This window comes from Cyclopterus lumpus, chromosome 10 (assembly GCF_009769545.1).
Source record: "Cyclopterus lumpus isolate fCycLum1 chromosome 10, fCycLum1.pri, whole genome shotgun sequence".
NCBI lineage: Eukaryota > Metazoa > Chordata > Actinopteri > Perciformes > Cyclopteridae > Cyclopterus > Cyclopterus lumpus.
This window is the reverse complement of record NC_046975.1, coordinates 13475807-13494993: the sequence shown is the minus strand read 5'-3', so window position 1 is coordinate 13494993 and position 19187 is coordinate 13475807. Positions and strand designations below refer to the sequence as shown.

The following is a 19187-nucleotide window of genomic DNA, read 5'->3' as shown; positions in this document are numbered from 1 at the left end:
GTGTTGGTGTGAGGGGGACAGTGTTGCAAAGATGCAAATGAATGGCCGGAACAAAGATCTTTGAATCATATTTAGTTACTAATGCAAATGCACTATGAGTTGAGTTTGCACGTTAAGACACTGCAGAGACAATAGAGTACATTATTATTTGTATAGACACAACAGGACGAACTCAAATGACACTGCAATGTTGTGTACTGGAAGTGTCGTAGTGCGTGTCACTTTGAACACATGTGCCTAATGTGAAACAGCTGTGTGTGTGTGCGTGTGTGTCTTTGGTTTTCTGTATTTTTTGACTGGCAAATATGTACTGTATAATAATCTGAATTATCTGAAGGTTTACACACAATTGCAGAATATTTGTGTTATTAGTGACCACATTGTTTTATTCTAAACATTGATTTGCATATTTCAATCCACTTACATGTTAATGCATTGATTGTTGCCAGATAAACAGATTATATAGATGAATGATGATGTGTGATCAATTAGCTTATGGCTACTCCTCCCTCTTTCCCTACCCTTCTGTCCTCTCACGCTACATCTCTCTTTCTCTTCCTCCATCTTTTCCTCGATACTCCCCAGCTGATATCATCTCCACTGTTGAGTTCAACCACACTGGAGAGCTCCTGGCCACAGGGGACAAAGGGGGCCGAGTGGTCATCTTTCAGAGGGAACCGGAGGTACACACACAAACACACACACACACACACAAATATACTATTTTTCATTCCTGCGGTGATGAACGCATACTGTTCCCCTCCAGCTACAGTCTAGATTGAATGATAAATAGTTGATAGTCCTGATGTGTGTCATTATAGCTGAGCAGGGTTCGTGCCATGCTATTTCTGTTCATGTGATCAAGGTGCCCGCTAGCTGGCTTTGGCCCGAGGTGTTAAACTGCACTATTTCCATGTACCTTTTCTTTCCACAGAGCAAGTCTGAGCCCTTCTCCCAGGGAGAGTACAATGTCTACAGCACCTTCCAGAGCCATGAGCCCGAGTTCGACTACCTTAAGAGTCTGGAGATCGAGGAGAAGATCAATAAGATCCGATGGCTGCCTCAGCAGAACGCTGCACACTTCCTCCTCTCCACCAATGGTGAGAGACCTCGCACGCGTAGGCATCTTATAGGAACCAGGAAGGTTTGATGTTTTGCGGGGAAAACACTTTGAATGATTATGTCCGGTCTGAGTCACAACAGTTTCTCCCTTAACAACTTCGACAGAGTGAAGGGTGTGGGGAAGCATCTGAAATGAAGACTAAGATTAGGATTTGAGTTGCTTTGGTCAGAAAGCAGAGTTTCCTTCACGTAAAGGGAGAATAGTTGCTGCTTGTGTTGTGTCATATTTCTGTATTGATTTATTTAAGTACTATATTATTTATGATTGAGGGTATGACAAATGTAAGACCTGCCTCAGTAGTTAGGTAATGCTGCTGGAAAGCTAATTTTTTCAGTATAAAACAGTGTTGATAAAACAAGCTGACAGTTTAAAGTGCGCTAGGTTATCTGGTCTATTCAGCCATTTACTTTGGGTACAATTGCCTGAAATGGGGTCTTTTTGCTAAAATCTTAAAACAACTCTTTTTTGAGAATTTATCAATTTGAGTTGAATATTCCATATTCAGCCTGCTCTGATTTGTTTGATCACATCTAATCTAAAATCTCTAGATAGCTTCCTAACCTTAACGCCTCTCAACGATCACCTTGTATTTATTTGTTACTCCTTTAGATTGAATCTGTTCTTATATGATTGCTTAACAGCACTTTTTGATTCCCAGATAAGACCATTAAGTTGTGGAAGGTGAGTGAAAGAGACAAACGGCCCGAGGGGTACAACCTGAAGGATGAGGAGGGTCACATCAAGGACATGTCCACCGTCACCTCCCTACAGGTAACATCTATCTATCTATCTATCTATCTATCTCTCTCTCTCTCTCTCTCTCTCTCTCTCTCTTAGACACTAAAACATTCATAAATGCTGATTAGCTGTGAAACAGAACTGGGTCAGTGGGTACAGATGTGTTTGCATGTGCAAAACTGGGTCAGTGGCACAGTGGTGCGTGTGTGAATGCGGTCGTGAGGGCGGAAAAGCACTCGTTTTCCAGCTGTACAGGACAGAAACAACAAGTCTGTGATATTGTTGTGGATTTCTGGTAATATATACGCAGAGTGTGACCGTGTGTGGGTACGCATGTATAGTACAAGTACATACTGTATATTTGTATGATGGTGGTGCTCCCATGGTGCTGTATGCAAATAAGGACACACATTTAAGCTGTGTATAAAAATGTAAATCATGTTTTGACAAAAAAATGGTGTTTTAATGCAAATGCAAACATATGAAAATGCAGCCAAATGACCTCATGCACTAAACTGGCTCTTGATATTGCTATCAAGCGAGCAAGTTAGGGTTCCAATAATAATATGTATTATTGCTGTCAAAAGAAATAACTCATTAAATATGAATTCACGATAGAATGGAATTATTTAAATGTAATCTAATGTGTCTGTATCTTCACCATCTGTCTTCTCCTAACCAGTGACATGGGTGGCTAAACTGCTCTCTCTCTTCCTGTCTTTTAAGGTGCCGGTGCTGATGCCAATGGACCTGATGGTGGAGGTGAGCCCGCGCCGAGTGTTTGCCAACGCCCACACCTACCACGTCAACTCCATCTCCGTCAACTCCGACTATGAGACCTACATGTCAGCTGATGACCTGAGGATCAATCTCTGGCATCTGGACATCACCGACCGCAGCTTCAGTATCCTTTGTAGGTTGTCGAGTGCATTCATCGCGAGGAGAAGGACCAACATACATCCTCACACGTGCACAAACTCGTGTAGATCAGGAATAGATTTATTAAAGCACAAGGGCACGGATAATGAATGCATACATTAACACATCGATGCTTACACAACAATCAATCCCTGCCCACACACACACACACACACACACACACACACACACATTTACACGCTCACACAACAAACTCCCACATCGCAAATCCCACTTTGTTGTATAAAGAAATGCACAAAGACACACAGTGTTGGGGGAGGGGAATATTATTCTTGAGGAGTGAAAATGTAGCTTTATGAATAATTCAAAGGGTGCATAAATATTTCAGCCCCTTTTGAGTTCTAATCCAGCTCAATAGGAAACAGTACAGTCACAGCCATGATGACCCAGACAGGATTTATGATATTACAATTTATCTTAATATGGAATTACTTTTCTCCCAACAATCCCCCCCAAGATATATATAAATTGGTTTGCTTTATTTCCTCTGTAAATTATTTAGATTGTGATGGTTATGTATACATTTACATACACTGGTGTTTTTACTTTGTGTGTAGATTTTGCACATGTGTGGGTTTCCACATGAATTCATTGAATTGATAAATGAATGAATATGTACAGGCAGCATGGTTGAGTTCAGGCTAAAACAAACCGCACCGCCTCGGGAAGTAAACTGTCTTTGTTGTTTCCCTGAGCGACATTTTCTCTCAGACATCGTGGACATCAAACCAACCAACATGGAGGATCTGACAGAGGTGATCACAGCGGCTGAGTTTCACCCTCACCACTGTAACCTGTTTGTCTACAGCAGCAGCAAAGGCACGCTGCGCCTCTGTGACATGAGGGAAGCAGCGCTGTGCGACAAACACTCCAAACGTGAGCTAAGCTGCTGAGAGACGGAGTCACACACATTATGTTGTTGTTTTCTCCTGAAGCATCCTTACGAGGCACACATGTCTGCTTTGCAAAGGTCTGTTTTGCATGTGTTAGCCTGTGAACAGGTTTGTAAATGCCTTTTAGGCAGCCATACATTTCAAAATATACAGTCTATGGTTTTAGATATGTTAGTGGTTTGGCTGCCCACCACTTTTGAAAAAATTGAAATAATTGACCAATTATTGAAAGGATGTCCATGACGTTTGGTACAGACATTCGTGGTTTCCAGATGATGAATCCTAATTACTTTAATCATCCCTTATTCTTTTCTCCAGTGTCAACATGAGGTTCAAATTTTTTTTTCCTGGGGAAATTTCTCACAAATATTTGATGTATAGAAATGACATTTGCTGCGCGCATTCATGGCCGCTGCAGGATGAATTGTAATTGGATTCCCCTTTTTATTTAGCTAATGAAAATCAACTGGCAGAGACTCACTTAAGACCCTTAATCCATCATAGTGGATTATCATTATTAGTTTGCTTTATTTAGTGTATGGCTATGTAGTTAAGAGCGGGGACTTCTGTGGCAGTGATTTAACACTAAACACAGTGTATTCAATTTGGATTGTTAATCAACTGAAACCCGAGGTTATTGGAAAGTAAATGATCTTATATCAAATGTTATTTCGCCATTTAATAACATTTATTTCCAAGGCAGTACCATTTATATAGAACAAGGTTAGTGTTACTGCTAGTGTAGATTTTTTAGATTTATGGTCTCCCCACTTTCTAAACTTGTTGTGTATTATTTTTCCTTGTGTTTTACAGTTCTGACCATTACTTGTTTATTATTATTTATAAATTATTGTTTTGGTGTTCCTTAGGGGAACACCAAAACAAGTGTCAAGGGATATCCTTTTTGTTAGTTATATATCAACTTGTAAATTATATTTATAAATATATTTATAGAATACATGTATCCGTTTTTTTTCTTTGAAGAAGACTTATCTTGTGATATGTGCTGATGTTTAAACACAGAAGCATTCAGACAAAAGCACCACAAACATACAGTCGTCACCTAGATGGTCTATTTGCCTCGTAGACTCATCTGGTAGATTTATGTCTCTGTGTACGTGAGATGAAGACACACATACAATCATCATGTGACACACTGTGTTTAGGCCTGGCTTGACAGCGCTCCCCCTCCTCTTCCTCTCTGTCCCACTCATTCTCTCCTGCCCTCTCCAGTGTTCGAGGAGCCCGAGGACCCGAGCGCCCGCTCCTTCTTCTCTGAGATCATCTCCTCCGTGTCGGACGTTAAGTTCAGCCACAGCGGTCGCTACCTGCTCACCAGAGACTACCTGACTGCCAAAGTCTGGGACCTCAATATGGAGAGCAAGCCCCTGGAGACGTACCAGGTGTGTGACTCAGGGCCCCGTGTGAAAATACAAAAACATGAGAATGGATATTTTCTCTCAGGCTGAGCTGCTAATGATAAGATTCCTTCTGGCAAAGGATAAACTGACTGATCAGTAGTCTCATCTGTTATTCTTGCTTTCTTAGTTGCTAACCCTCAGTCATAGCCGCCAACAGCCTTTGTTACCTGATATCATTATTCATTCCAACACACCACATGCTGCCATAAAGGCCTGCTTATGTGCATTTTCTTTTTTACATAATTTTATTTGAATAAATAAACCAACATTCTAAATCCCTATAAAATAAAATGACAACCCAAGTACAAAACAAACAAATCACTTATACAAATACACACATCTATCTTTGTTCTCTCTTGAAAAATTGTATTTAACAATATGTATATATTATACCTGGATTACAATGTATTTGTCCACATCTGTTGTGTTATTTACTTAATCCAAAGGCCAACACAAATAAAACAAAAACACAATGCTTTATTATTTATCCTTAATGTGTCTCTGAATCTCAAACGACTGAGTTCAGCTGTTGTTGTGTGGGGATTTCTTCTTCTAGCACAGTCTCGTCCAGTGTTGGTGCTCAGGTTCTTTCAGCAGAGCTCTTCTACCCAACTGCATGTTGAGTTGTGTATTAAATGTTCACTTCTGTGTCGTGTTTGTGAAATCCCCGCTACTAAAGAGGGCTTTGTCATCCTGGAAATATATGAATGAAAAAATGAATCATAGGAAGAAGGTTGTCTCACAGAATCACAGTGCTTCCTGATTATTAGATTTTTCCAAAGCCTTTTAAGGATAATTGGATTGATTGACCACTAGAGAATGTGCCTCTTCATCAGTACAGAATCACCAGAAACCTTTAAAAGTTTCTAACTTTTGTTTGGCAGATCAACACATGCGTGAGAACAGTAAATTGTCATTATGCCGTGTATGTGGGATAGAGATGAAGTGGGCTTGACACGCTGTTGAATAGTCCACAGACAACATTAAAGTACTAAGCTGATAAAAGGAGCTTTTGTTTGCATGCTATCCTTCTTATATCCGCACTCCTTTATCTTACATGTCACTTGTGTAAAGTTGTTACAATGGGCCGCACAAGTACAACTCCTCTTTCCGTGTGTGTTTAGTATTCCTGCCGCTGATGTGTGGGTGAACATGTGTGTGTGTGTGTGTTTGTTTGTGTGTGTCTGCCTGACGTGTGAGGGCCTATGAGGCAGCAGGAGTGGGAGGCCAAGACGCACTGGAGCTATTTATAGTTTGAGCCTCCACTTATAAAGTGAAACGGGAAGAAGGGATACCTTGCACAGTGCCCGACACCTAGATCTGCAATGCAGCACGGAGAGGGAGGGAGAGCAGGGAGGGAGAAGAGGGCTAGGGGTTTGGGAGGGAGGGTGATGAGAGGAGGAGAGAAGAAAGAGGGTAGAGTGTAAATGAGAGGATGAGAAAGAGGGATGGCAGAGGTTGAGTGGAGTAAACTGGTGGGAGATGATTGATATCTTATTTTGTTCAATTTACAGTCGTATTCCTCCTGGAACTTGGAACAAATCCATAACTTCTGACACTGTATCATTTCACCGTGAGCAGAAAGACCCACAGGAGAAAACAAAAATGTCACCTGGTTTGATGTACAACCATGAGCTGACCTCAGTTTGACTATTTATTGATCTCGAGGCTACTAGTGACTGCGAACTTTTTGCAGAATGTGAACATAAAGGGCTTAATGCAGAGCACGGGGAGGAAGATTTCCACCCCTTGCATCATAGTGCTGACACAGGCGGGTGCAATGAAAGCAGAAGGGAAAAGCGTTATTAGTCAGTGTGTGTGTGTGTTTTCACATGTGTGTCTCTATGATCATGCCCTTGGTGGGTTTGGATGTTAATGGGTTTACTGATATGGAAAAGAAGTTTAGATTAAAATGTAGTCCTGGCCCTCATATTGCTCAGGGCTGGTGTTGTGTCTCATTAGAGTTCCCTTTAGGGAGGTTTGTGTTACAACTTGCCCAGATTTAATGTGTTTTGTTTGTGCTGAGCCTTGTGTGTGTGTGTATGTGTGTGTGTCTGCATCTTCTGCTCACTCGGTTTATAGTCGACATAGAGAATCAATACCAGGTAGTGAAGCAGCTGTGAACCGGACTCATTTGACCGGTTTCTATGTGTGTGTTTTCCTCCAGGTTCACGATTACCTCCGCAGCAAGTTGTGTTCCCTTTATGAAAACGACTGCATCTTTGACAAGTTTGAGTGCGCCTGGAACGGCTCGGACAGGTACCTGAAGTGTCTGGATGTGTCTTTGTGTTTTTATACTTATGGTGTCTTAATCTACCAAGATGATAACTAGTACTCGTATATATTTTTTGAATGGTTTCAGTAGATTCAAATGATAAAAAAAGGCTTTTTGTTCGTTTAATCCGCTGTGTTGAAATATCCCTCTGTTAATAATATTACATTTGAAAATGCAGCAGCAATATGAAATACCAGGTTGCTTTGGATAATACACATTCTTTACTGGGAACCGTTCTCATAGGATTTATTCTAAAAAGTATTTCTAGTAAGTGTTGATAGCAATTTCTATCTGGGTTATCCAGTGTAACCAGGATATTGTTTTTTAAAATACTTACTTTTGAGTTTTTAAAATTGCTTTGCTAATACTGTGAGTCAGTGTAAATGTAAATAAGTACATGTACTCAAATATTATTTTTAATTAATTTTGAGGTACTTTACTTTGATGCTACTTTATAGTTATACTCTATCACAATTCACCAGTTTTAACACAGTACATTTATTTAATAGCCATACTTGTTATTGTATCTTTACCTTATACAAGATGCATTATTCTAGATTCAGTTACTTCACTGTAGTTGGGGTACATTCTGCAGAAGTAGTACTTTTACTTTATATGCTTTTAGTTTAGTTTTAGATAATACTTTTGTACTTTTACTTTAAATGATGAATACAGAACTGGGTATTGTTATAGTCTAGTATTGACACTTTGAATCAAGTAATATATCTGAATACTTCCTCCACCATTGATCTGATGACCTCAAATGAATCTTAAGTATCTTAAAAGATATCAAAATAAAACTGTTATCATCTCCTTTTCCTGATACCACAATGGCTAAGTGGTCTCTATGTAATGAGGAGGAAGTGACCCTTTACTTTTAGGCATGTCGCGAAGGGGATAGGGTTAGTTTAGGTTTAACTTTAGGAAGTTCATGTCCAGACCGTAGCAGCTGATCATCTCTCCTCCTCCTCTTCTTCTCAGTGTGATCATGACTGGAGCCTACAACAACTTCTTCCGCATGTTCGACCGCAACACCAAACGGGACGTGACCCTGGAGGCGTCGCGGGAGAGCAGCAAACCCCGAGCTGTCCTGAAGCCACGGAGGGTGTGTGCCGCTGGGGGAAAGCGCCGGAAGGACGACATCAGCGTGGACAGCCTGGACTTCACCAAGAAGATCCTCCACACGGCCTGGCACCCGACTGAGAACATCATCGCCATCGCCGCCACCAACAACCTGTACATCTTCCAGGACAAACTCAACTCTGAGCTGCATTAATGAAGGGATCACAGTGGTGGACACAAACAAGTTTACACCTGAACACATAGCTATGCCAGAATGTACACATTTACGGACATACGCACGCAGAAATATGCCTAACACACACACAATCAGAAAACACACACACACACAGACACATCTAGGTCTACTTTTCACCACACTCCCTCACCTCCTCCCCAGCCTCCCAGAACTGAAAGGACCTAGAAAGGGCTAGAAAGGGAACATTCTGGATTACGGATGATGGATTATGGATTTGCAAAATTGTCCGAACTGTGGATTTCTTGATTGTTAACCTCTGGATTGTGCTTGATTGCTACAATTGATAAACCCCCTCAGATTGGAGAGACGTTTACATATGTGTCGTTTATTTTTTGTTTTGTTCTCTGTGGCTCTTTTGCTTTCTCCACCTCCTCCTCCTCTCCCTCCTGTATTTGTGTGCTCGAGCGAAGCCTATTCTTATCCCATGCCCACTGTTTGTGGTTGTCAACCAGTGGCACTGATGAAAATTGGGGCATTTATGTAACTGGCTGTTTGTTTGATCCAAATCAGCCACCCCTCTGCTGTTTTTGTAACTTCTTCTCAAATTATGTTTACGATGGTAATTCTGATGACAATGACGATTTAAACTGATACATGTAATGTGCAAGGATGAATTCAGGACCCTCTACTTAACCCAAGTGCACCCAGACGCCTGTGAGCTCAACTGGACCTCGTTCAGCGAGGTGGAATATTTGCAGTGCTGCAGATTGAAGCAAAAGTCACACCATGGCCTAATATGAGGACACACACTCATATCCCTTCCACACAGTACGTTTCAGTCATTAATGTTGTCTCTGGCCTTTCAACTTCTCTGATTGTGGATTCTGCTTCTGGCCTGGGGCTACGTTGTGTGCTACTTTGCCGTTAAAATACAACTCGCAAAAAAAAAAAAAAAAAAAAAGCTATTCAAAATGAACTAAATAATTTTAACAATCAAGCAAAAAGATGCTGCATGTAAAACCGATTTAGCCTAGGTGTTTTTAAATTGACTGACTGACTTGGCTGCCTTCTTAACCACTTAGACCAAGCTGTACAAAGGCTTCAGGGGCCCCGGGTCCCCATGCAGGACGAGTAACCATAGATGAAAGCTCTCCTACCTTTATTTGTGTCTTCGGGCATTGAAGCATGTTTACCAGTGTTCGGTTCATACACTTACATGTACATTTTGAATGAAGCCATCCAAGAATCAGTTTCTACTCAACTGAAACTCAGAATCAAGAATAATGGGGAATGTTTCCATTAATGTTGTTCTCTAAAAGAAAAAAGAAAAAAAACAAAGGGCCTAAATGGTGTCTGTATATATCAACTCTGTAACTCTGTTTTTGACATGTATGTTTTTTTCAAATTTGTTTTTACCATCCTTAAACAGATCCGCTTTTGATCATCTGTATCAATGATTGCCTCCAAATACACAGCAGAGATGGTACTTCAATCTCCTCAGCCTTCCTCAATGATTACTTTGCTGATGTGCAGAAGCAGTTTGTTCTTTATTCTTCTTTTATTTATTTATTTCGTCCATTTTACTCCACCACGTCCCGACCAAACTAATGTTGATTCACACATTTTTGTGTTAATGTATGTTGTTGACAAAATTGTCAAACGGACAGTTATAAATAATGTTAATATGTTTTTTTTTCTGAATAAAGATTTCAAAGAAATTGCATCCAATGAGCGTACATCTGTGATTTTTATTGCAATTTAATTATACAAGACTGATAGTAATTGCCAGTGTCATTATGGAAATGTGCAGGCTTCAATTTAAATGGGCCTGTTAAGGTCTTAAATGCATGCATATGGTCTGAGGCACGGCACCACCTATGTGGTCTGAGGCACCACCTAGTGCCATCACATACTATTGCACATATTGTAGATTCGAGTTTCTACACCCAAGATATTTCTCTCCTGCTATACTGATAGTAAACTAGATAGACGTTAATATTTCAGATGTGTTTGAGCATCATTTTTTCTTGTTCTTTTTCCATGTTAAAGTCAGTCTGTCTTGCACTTTACATGCCATAATGCTTTCAGAATACATTTGTATTCATTAATCTAATCTTAATATTGAATCCCATTGACATAACTTTTCCCCAGCAGACATTTCATCTTGTCATGTAAAAGAATATAATACAGTCACTGTTGAAGAAAAACAGCAACAAGCACGTGTTTTCATTATGTTTATGGGTCAACAGTAAAGAAAACAGGAGTGACATCTTAACTTAAAACACATCATCACTCAGGGACTTCAAATGTTCAATATTTTTAATCTCTGCACAGCAGAGAACAAGGAAAGAGAAACAGCAAGAGGAGAAAAAGATGGGCAAACAAAAGCAGAGATAAACTTCTAAGCTTTTTAAAGATTAAGGAATGAAGACAGGATTTAGTGTCTTTTCCCTCGAAATTATTTTTGAATTGAGACTGTTTTATAAAAGGCACTTAAAAATAATCTCCACTACAATTACACACTGCACATACAGCATACTGTCTAATAGTAAATTATTAAAGCTTGGCAGCAAAGGAAACCGTTACAAGTTATCGTCAGAATTACAACCGGTTGTAAAAAGGAAAGCTATTCCTCTACAACTCGTCTCCCACAGACAAAGCAATGACAGTTCAACAAGGATACTGTAAAATACTGATGATTTTGGGTACAACTATTTGATCTGTACATAAGTGGTTCAGCACACCCAGTGTTTGTACAATGAACAAACAAATTTAAAAAGACTTGATTAATAGACTGTGTATATTGTTAGTGTTAGGCAGTAAATTACTTATTCTAGAATGCGTTTCTCCCCTTTGTCAGGGGGCTTTCACACGTAACCCGTTTGGTTAAAACAAACTCAGGTCTCTTTGCTCGGTTCATTTGAACTGGTGTGAAAACTGTCAATCAAACCCTGGTGCAGAGCATACAACCAAACCGAGACTGCTTGAAAAGGTGGGTCTCGGTCCACTTCCAAGCGGACTCTGGTGCAGTTTGTTTGTGGTGTGCTTGTGTGCTTATAGTTAGAGTTGTGACATATTTTGGCTCAAAAGCTATTAGAATGCAAACTCACACACTCTCATGACCAGATCTACAACCGGACTGATGCCACAAATTCTGAAGTACGTGTTCACCCTCTTACAGTATTAAGAAGAGTGAATTACAATCATTAATGTTCTTTCACTAGTGTTATCATAATCATACATCTTATTTCCCCCAGGGGTGTGTTTGCCAGATCTCTACCCCTCCTCCTGTGTCACAGTCTCGATTTCAGTCTCTGAGTGTTGCTTCATCTTAGCGGTCAGGAAGGGGTTAAAGAAGAAGTCAAAACCAAACTGCAGGGCACTCTGAGCCGTGTGCCTCCAGTCGTGTTCAATCTTGTACTGCCGGCGGCTGGGCAAGCGGGCATCACCGCACGACAGGCAGTGAATTGCTTTCAGCTCAAACACGGGCCATTTGGAGCCTAAATGACCCTCCAGTATGGTGCTGAACTCCACCAGGCTTCCTGTGTTTAAGTATAAAAGCATAGACTTGAACTCATTACTCGCCCGCAGTACTATGTCCTTAGTCGCATCTTCGTCCTCTACGACCGTCCCGTTCTTGGTCTTCCTCTCCAGCGGCATGCCCATTGTGACTTCAAATTTGTATTGATCAAAGCGCTTGATGTGACATTCGTGCTTGGCCAGCTTCTTAAGTTTACAGAGGCGATCTTCTGCAGGAGGAGCCGGGGCAGGCTGAGGCTGGGGCTCAGCTGTGACGTTTTTCAACTCCTCACACAAAGGATACGGCTCACCATACAGGCAGCGCATCCAGTTCCCCACAAATACAGGCAGCAGGTTGATAACCGAGTGTGGCCCGTTCTCGATGTCGGTCACACGGGCATATCGGAAGCGTCCGGTCCACGTGACGCGATGTCCTTCTAGATGAGAGCAGAGAATCTGTGTCTGGGCCATGTTGGTCTCTTTCCAGGCTAGAGGGCCGCAGAGGCTGCTGTACTCGGGCCACGTCAGGGTGGAGTTATACACCTTCATGCCTTCAGACCTGTAGACGTACATCCAGCAGAAGAGCACCACCGCACTGAGCCACACCAGGATGAGCTTCACAACGCTGCTCCGCGACAAAGACCGAAAAACCACGATGGGGTTGAGGCTGAAGCGAGTCCAAAGCCTCAGCACTACTGGCACGAAGCAAATGATCAAGGTGACCACCATCTTGGTCACCTCCAGAGCGAGGAACCACTGCAGTAACTGGATGATGAGCATTGCTGCCATGCCTAGTGAGAGTACAGGAAGGGCGAACATAAAGAGGAAGTAGCCAATACAGGTGCGGATGAGTCCTATTACAGAGGCGTTATTAAGGAACACCAAGCTGAGCTCACACCAGGTGAAGCACACCAGGTAGGGCACCAGGCACAGGTAGGTGCCCTTGAAGCCTCTCAGCTGGGCCATACGGAAGAGCAGATAGAAAAGGTGTCCAGATAGCAGACATGGCACCCCCAGGTTCAACACCACGTTGTCCCCTAGAGGCACAGTGATAAACGTCATCCCAAAGACCCTGAGGAACCAGGGGAGGGAGTCTGGCAGGAGGTGGGTGAGGGAGCACACTCCGGAGAGGACCTCTGTAACGAGGGCCCTACGAGCGAAGAGCTGAGCAGAGGCATGAAGGCTGAGGAAGGCGGTGACGGTGAAGAAGAGAGCGACAGCAGCCAACTCTGAGCAGGGGATCCAGGATTTATCAGCAACAGGGAAAGAGAACACCACAAAGATCACAGAGAGCAGGAAGTACCTGTAACACAAAGAGATGGGACGTATTCATATAGCTGCAGAAGCATTTCTACCTAATTTGCAAAGTAATTGTATTTATCGTCATCTTACATTTTTATAAATTTTACTTCATTGTGTGTTCTTACTATTCATTTTATTAACAGGCTAAAGAAGTTAAATAAAACCGTAAAGTTCACTTAAATAAAATCAGCCAAAGCAGAAACTGCGTGACTATATCACCAAAGAAATGCTAAACTTGTGTTAAAACTAGTAAAACCTGAACAAAACAAAACTTAACATTTGAAAACAAACCAGAGTAAACATATAAAGGAAAGTATACAATATGGACTAAACAGAGATGTTCTTACAGATAAGGCTCTAAGTGTGTCCATCCAAAGTTGGTCTCAGCCTGCTCCAGATCCAGACCGGGTTCAAAGTGCGTCAGCAGGTCAGTCATGGCCCGAAAGTTTTCCCACGCTTTGGAATTCTGTAGAAAAATATGCAAATCAACTTCAGCTCCTACGATCTACTCTAGTAGAAAAAAAACATCCTCTGGTAAAAAAAAATATGTACAGTTCCACAGATTCAATAAGAAATTAGCTCTATTCAAAGTTCCTTGAAAAGAAGCAATCACCAACCTGAAATACCCGCAGTGTGCAGATGATCATGGAGAAGAATGAGAGGTAAAAAACCAGCAGAGGGATGAGAAAGATGAAGAACTCGATTGTGAGGTTGGAGATGATAAAGAAGAAGATAAGTGCGTTGACGTGGTGCGTGGGAATCAGGGCGCTGAGCCACTGCATGCCGGCCCGTGACGCCCAGTCGATGAGGTGCTCCTTGATCTCCAGCAAAGCGAACAAAGGGAACTTCAGCAACTGGAGAAAACACAAAAAAAGAATAGGCTCAACTAGGTCCCAGAATCGGTTTACTACTTCTAGAAAAGACGTATTTAGAGAGCTGTAACAAACATTAATCAGCCACCAGTTTGCTGATTGTCGATATCGAATGAAATGCTGAACATTCACTCGGTGCAACGTGAGAATGTGATGCTTGTGATTTAAAACAAACACGCAGTAAAAAGAGGACAGGAAACACCAATCACATCCTCAAAAAGTCTGGGAGCTTCCTACCTTTTGGTGTAAGGGCAATTTATCTGGATTCTTCACCACGACATCATCGTCGTCATCGTCATCATCGTCACCTCCTGCTGCAGCCATGGCGGGTGAAGGTGCAACACCCTGAGCATACTTCTTCGTCATCTCAACAAAGTCGTCAAGGCCCACTTGGCATCTGGCTACAAAGACGTACAGAGGAGGACACACGGATGTTAACTAAAATGTTCATCTGAAAGTTCCTTTTTGGGTTTTTTTTCCATCTCTTAAAACTTGATCAAATAAAAATTATGTATTTACTGCCCTTGAATTGTTTTAGGCAAGAGGAAAACATAACAAATTGCACATAGGCAATTGTATTAGTGAGCACATACCTTCGCTGGTGACCATAGTCTCCAGGACTCTCCTCTGTTTCTTGGCAGAGCTGTTCAGTGGGCCAGGCGACACGGGTTTGCCTATAAATCGAGGAGAGATAATCCAGGAGGTTAAAACAATTCTTCTTAACATACAACTTGTCTGTATTTCTCTGCCTCTTTAGAACAATCTGTTGAGTATACTACTATTAAGCAACTAAAAACGTAACAATATCTGCCCTCCCGTACCTGGCTCCGTGTGGACGTGTTCAACATTCTCTAGCATCTCAAAAACAGCCACCGACTTCTTCCTCTCCGGGTTCAACTTCCAGTACATAAGCAGAGCTGCTTTCCTGACTCCTCTCTCAAAGCGCGTCTCTGTACACAATTTCTTCACCTCCTCAATGTTCTCCAGAGTGATGCCTGAAAAACACAAAGGGTGATGGACCACTGTTCTCAGCACCAGTTGAAGGGTAATCCAACGAACTGATGGTATCAAACCAATGATGCTACTAATAGTCATAGATCACGGGTAGGATCGGGACATTTCGGTACCTTTCCTGGAGGTTAAGCACCGTTGCAGCTGTTTGACGGCATCCCTGCGTCCTTGTTTAGCAGCCTGGACTAGCCAAGTGACCGCTGTACAGTTGTTTAGCTCTTCATCTCTTTCTTCTGCCACGGCCAGGAAGTAACGGCCCATCTGGGCAGATGCACACAAAGACCTTGACATTTACGCGGCAAGCATTGCTGTGACTTTGTCGACTCATGACCTGTCCTTCCCATTAACACGTTGCTCTTAAAATAACAGTCATCATTACTTGGCTGACCACCATATGGCCATTACAGTCGATAATATTTGCAATATGTTCGTTGACACTGACCTTGCTCTGTGCTCTAGCATCTCCTGACTTTGCTTTCTCCTCCAAATCCTCAAGACTAACTTCCTCCTCTGGTTCTTCTGAAGGAAACAGAATAAAGTGGATTTCATGGGTCTTCAACACAAAGGGTACACAATATACAACAGATTCTTTGTAAAACTGTGCCAAATAAAATGCTGAAACTGCTGACTAAGCTGTTTCCATTTTAAGTTAATGTCTACAACTGACACACATGATATGAATGTGGAAATGCTTTAACTTAAACACAAAACAGAGATTTCAACTCTCTTCTCTTCAGGTGACAATGGTGTTTTAAAATACTGTAGTTTAAATATGGAAACAGTCCAGTTATATGTGGCAGTCAATGGGATGAGAGATCCCATAACGTCAGATCCTTCCAGAAACAGCTATAGCCGTGACAAGAACGTCCCTCTGAACCCTGTTGCTTTAATTATCATCTTCTTTTGCTGATGAGTTCTGCTAATTTCAAATCCCAGTGCCTCACTCGAGCCGGAACTCACATGGCAAATGTGTCTTCTTCCAGTAAAGTAAGGTGTCACATGTGTTGTGCCATGGATACTAGGAAAAAGATGGAGGGGGCAACAAATGCGGAAATGCATTACAAGATTCAAAACACCCACAGGCTGCAAGTGATACGTGAAGGGGCGGTCTGTCTCATGAAGCGAAAAGAAAATGCAATGGGATCCGGTAACTTACATCAGATGCCCGTCAATACTGCTAGTGCATTGCTCATACTGCGATCCTCCGCCGAGACCCGAAACTAACAGCAGCTGCTAGAGTCCCCGACACACAGGCTGAGAGTGATGCAACCCGTCTCCCATTTTTACTTTAATTTCCTACATTATGTTAATCTTAACAGCTAGAAACATGTATTTTTCAGGGCACCGGGCTGTGTATGAGTCCAAACTGGTCCAAATTGAATGACTGAGGTGTAAGATTTCACTCTTTCCAATAATACTCCATATTTCCATGTCTAGATGCAAAGTCATGCAACAAATAACACATGATATTCCCAGAGCAGTTAACATATCTGCTACTATGTGATCTTTCACTGCAGGATTTGGCCAGTGGGAACTAACGACTAAGAGTGTAAATGGTCTGAAAAGGTTTCTCTTCTCAAGTCAGCAGAGTGAGTCAGGCTGCTTTACATGTTGTGGTAAATGTCTGTAGTTGTCATGGAGACACTACCATACACACAACAAACTGGGAGTGTTGGCTGCTGTGATTGGTGGAGAAGAGAAAAGTGAGACAGAAAAGTAAAGAATTGTGATTATAAGTGTAAAAGGTCAAAGTTCAGAGTTTGATTCTCACCTGATTCAGGTGTGGGAGGAGGCTGCTGAGCCATGGTGGCAGCTCCAGCAACTGGGAATCCAGTCGGGGGAATCCCCGTGGAGGCTGCATTAAGCTGAGATCTGCCCACCTGTGAGGGGCTCCTTATAGGCTGGCGTAGAGGGGAGGCAGGCGGTGTAGACAGGGCGGACGAACGGGAGGAAAGACATGGAGAAGTTCGAGGGGAGGCAGTGGAGGGAGAAGAGGAGGGTGTGGTTTGAGGTGTTGGCAGGGTGAGTTTAGGCTGAAGGCGGTCTGAGGTTGGTGCAGTTGTTGTAGAAGATGAGCCAGAAGAGAAAGGGCCTGGCCTCAAGGTGGAAGGAGACGAGGGGCTGGGTTTCGGGGTGGCTGGGTTGCCAGTCAGAGATGGTTCCATGCTGAAAAACATACCAGACAACTAATTATTTAAAAAATAAAACTTTGGGGTTTAAAGAGTGTGTAAGGAAGCACATGTTCAAGGCTAAACGGCTGATGGAAAGGTACAATGTTTGCACTGACACCTGTGGTTAAGTATCAGCTGTTATGAAGGATCTTGTAGCAAAAAAAGAATGACCGAGATGAGAAAATTAAGTTAAGTCTGAATATTTGCTGTAAACTGCAATGACTTACTGTATCGATAATAATTTAACAACGCAGCTTTAACGCAGTACTAACAGACACCTCTCAAACATGTGACAACAACAACTGACAGCAGATGAGTCATTGGACTAGAGTAGTCTTTTGACTTGTCTGACTCTATAGCACTTTTTTATTTAATGTAACGGTTCACATATACTGACAGCTGTCTTGTGTGGAACTCCAGTCTGGTAAAGCTGTGTGAAACATTTTGCCATGTGGTCTGCAGTTTATTTTCGACATTATCAAGTTGTGTCTTGTGACTGTTGCAATTTTTCTATGCTGCTGTCTTGGCCAGGCTTCCCTTGAAAAAGAGGTCATTGTATCTCACCGGGACCGACCTGGTTAAATAAAGGCTAATAAAAAAATGATCAAGTGATCCCTGAGCAGCTATATTGAGAAGGTTAAAGTGCCCCGACTGTACACGTCCTGTTGCATGTTATGGGGGACCCCCCCTTGGCCAGGAAAAAGTGTCTCTCATCAAATTAATTCAAGCAGTGGAGTGGGCATTCAGACATCCAAATGTAGCTGACCGCAGCCAATGCAACGCAGTGTATATAGAGCGACACGCTTTATGTAACCGACATATAGCTGACAGTGAAAGAGGTTAACTAAAAATAACGACCATTGGTGGTTTTGTTGCTAATGCTAACGTCATCACAGTCCGCTCACCTTTACCACGGTAAAGTCAATCCTCCAGGTGATAAGGACGCGAGTAATAACTCAGTTTATTTACTATTCTGTGTCCCAAATCATTCTTCCCTTTCGTTTTGGTAAAAAACAAATCTGCCTGTCAGGTCAGTCCGCTGGTTCGCTGTGGTCAAACTCAAACCATACACGACTTACACTCACGTCTGTCAGCTGCTCCACTTGGCGTCCACGCCCACTTCGTATTCTGCGTGTTGTGATTGGGCAGAATTGACGACTAATCTTTTAAGAATGCGATTTGATTGGTTGTAAAGGTAGGAAGTCGACATAATTTATTTCAGTCAAGAGCAGTCAACTGTCGAACTATATCAGTGATTGTTATTACAGAAGATTAAACATATAGCATAAATACAAATATGTTTCTATATTTGAGCTTGGTGCTTTTTAATGTCCCTTTGTTGTTACAAAACATTATTCATTATTATTTATTTTTTTCCGTTTGCAACAACGTAATACACTTGATTTACCAGGAGATGACAGTACACAACATGTTATTATTCATTTAATTTACAAATGAGATGCAAGCTATGAGTGTGCATTCCATATCTATTGCGTATTCCTATTGTGATATAATATGAATGAAAATATCACGGTGTTTTAGTCAATGCGGTTTGCAAGATAAAAAGACACCATAGCATTTTAAAACCACAATGTCTTTGGGAATATAGTACGAGCACATTTATGTACGCAGAATTTATATTATCAATGGAATAAAGCTCTGTAA

At 41.9% G+C, this 19187-nt stretch overlaps 2 protein-coding genes across 5 annotated transcripts in view; one reads left to right on the top strand and one right to left on the bottom strand.

The window, feature by feature from the left end:
- LOC117737758 (serine/threonine-protein phosphatase 2A 55 kDa regulatory subunit B gamma isoform) overlaps positions 1–9608 on the top strand; it is a 19399-nt gene extending 9791 nt beyond the window's left edge. For all 3 annotated transcript variants that reach the window (XM_034543912.1, XM_034543911.1, XM_034543913.1), the window contains 8 exons: positions 586–683; positions 935–1100; positions 1782–1894; positions 2588–2765; positions 3512–3676; positions 4927–5096; positions 7282–7373; positions 8371–9608. In XM_034543912.1, the coding sequence (XP_034399803.1) occupies positions 586–683; positions 935–1100; positions 1782–1894; positions 2588–2765; positions 3512–3676; positions 4927–5096; positions 7282–7373; positions 8371–8665 (1277 nt within the window). In that variant the 3' untranslated portion in view covers positions 8666–9608. The remainder of the gene's footprint in view (positions 1–585; positions 684–934; positions 1101–1781; positions 1895–2587; positions 2766–3511; positions 3677–4926; positions 5097–7281; positions 7374–8370) is intronic.
- Positions 9609–10868: 1260 nt separating this feature from the next.
- Positions 10869–18602, bottom strand: wfs1b (Wolfram syndrome 1b (wolframin)). 2 transcript variants are annotated; one of them, XM_034543945.1, is made up of 10 exons: positions 18428–18602; positions 17123–17517; positions 15794–15870; positions 15468–15612; positions 15162–15335; positions 14934–15014; positions 14578–14741; positions 14086–14322; positions 13816–13934; positions 10869–13469 (listed from the first exon to the last, which is right to left on the bottom strand). In XM_034543945.1, the coding sequence occupies exons 2-10, from the start codon at positions 17514–17516 to the stop codon at positions 11924–11926; spliced, it is 2937 nt and encodes a 978-aa protein (XP_034399836.1). In that variant the 5' UTR covers position 17517; positions 18428–18602; the 3' UTR covers positions 10869–11923. The 2 variants fall into 2 exon arrangements, with proteins under 2 accessions (XP_034399836.1, XP_034399839.1); XM_034543948.1 differs by lacking the exons at positions 17123–17517; positions 18428–18602 and adding an exon at positions 16312–17094.
- Positions 18603–19187: the final 585 nt, after the last annotated feature.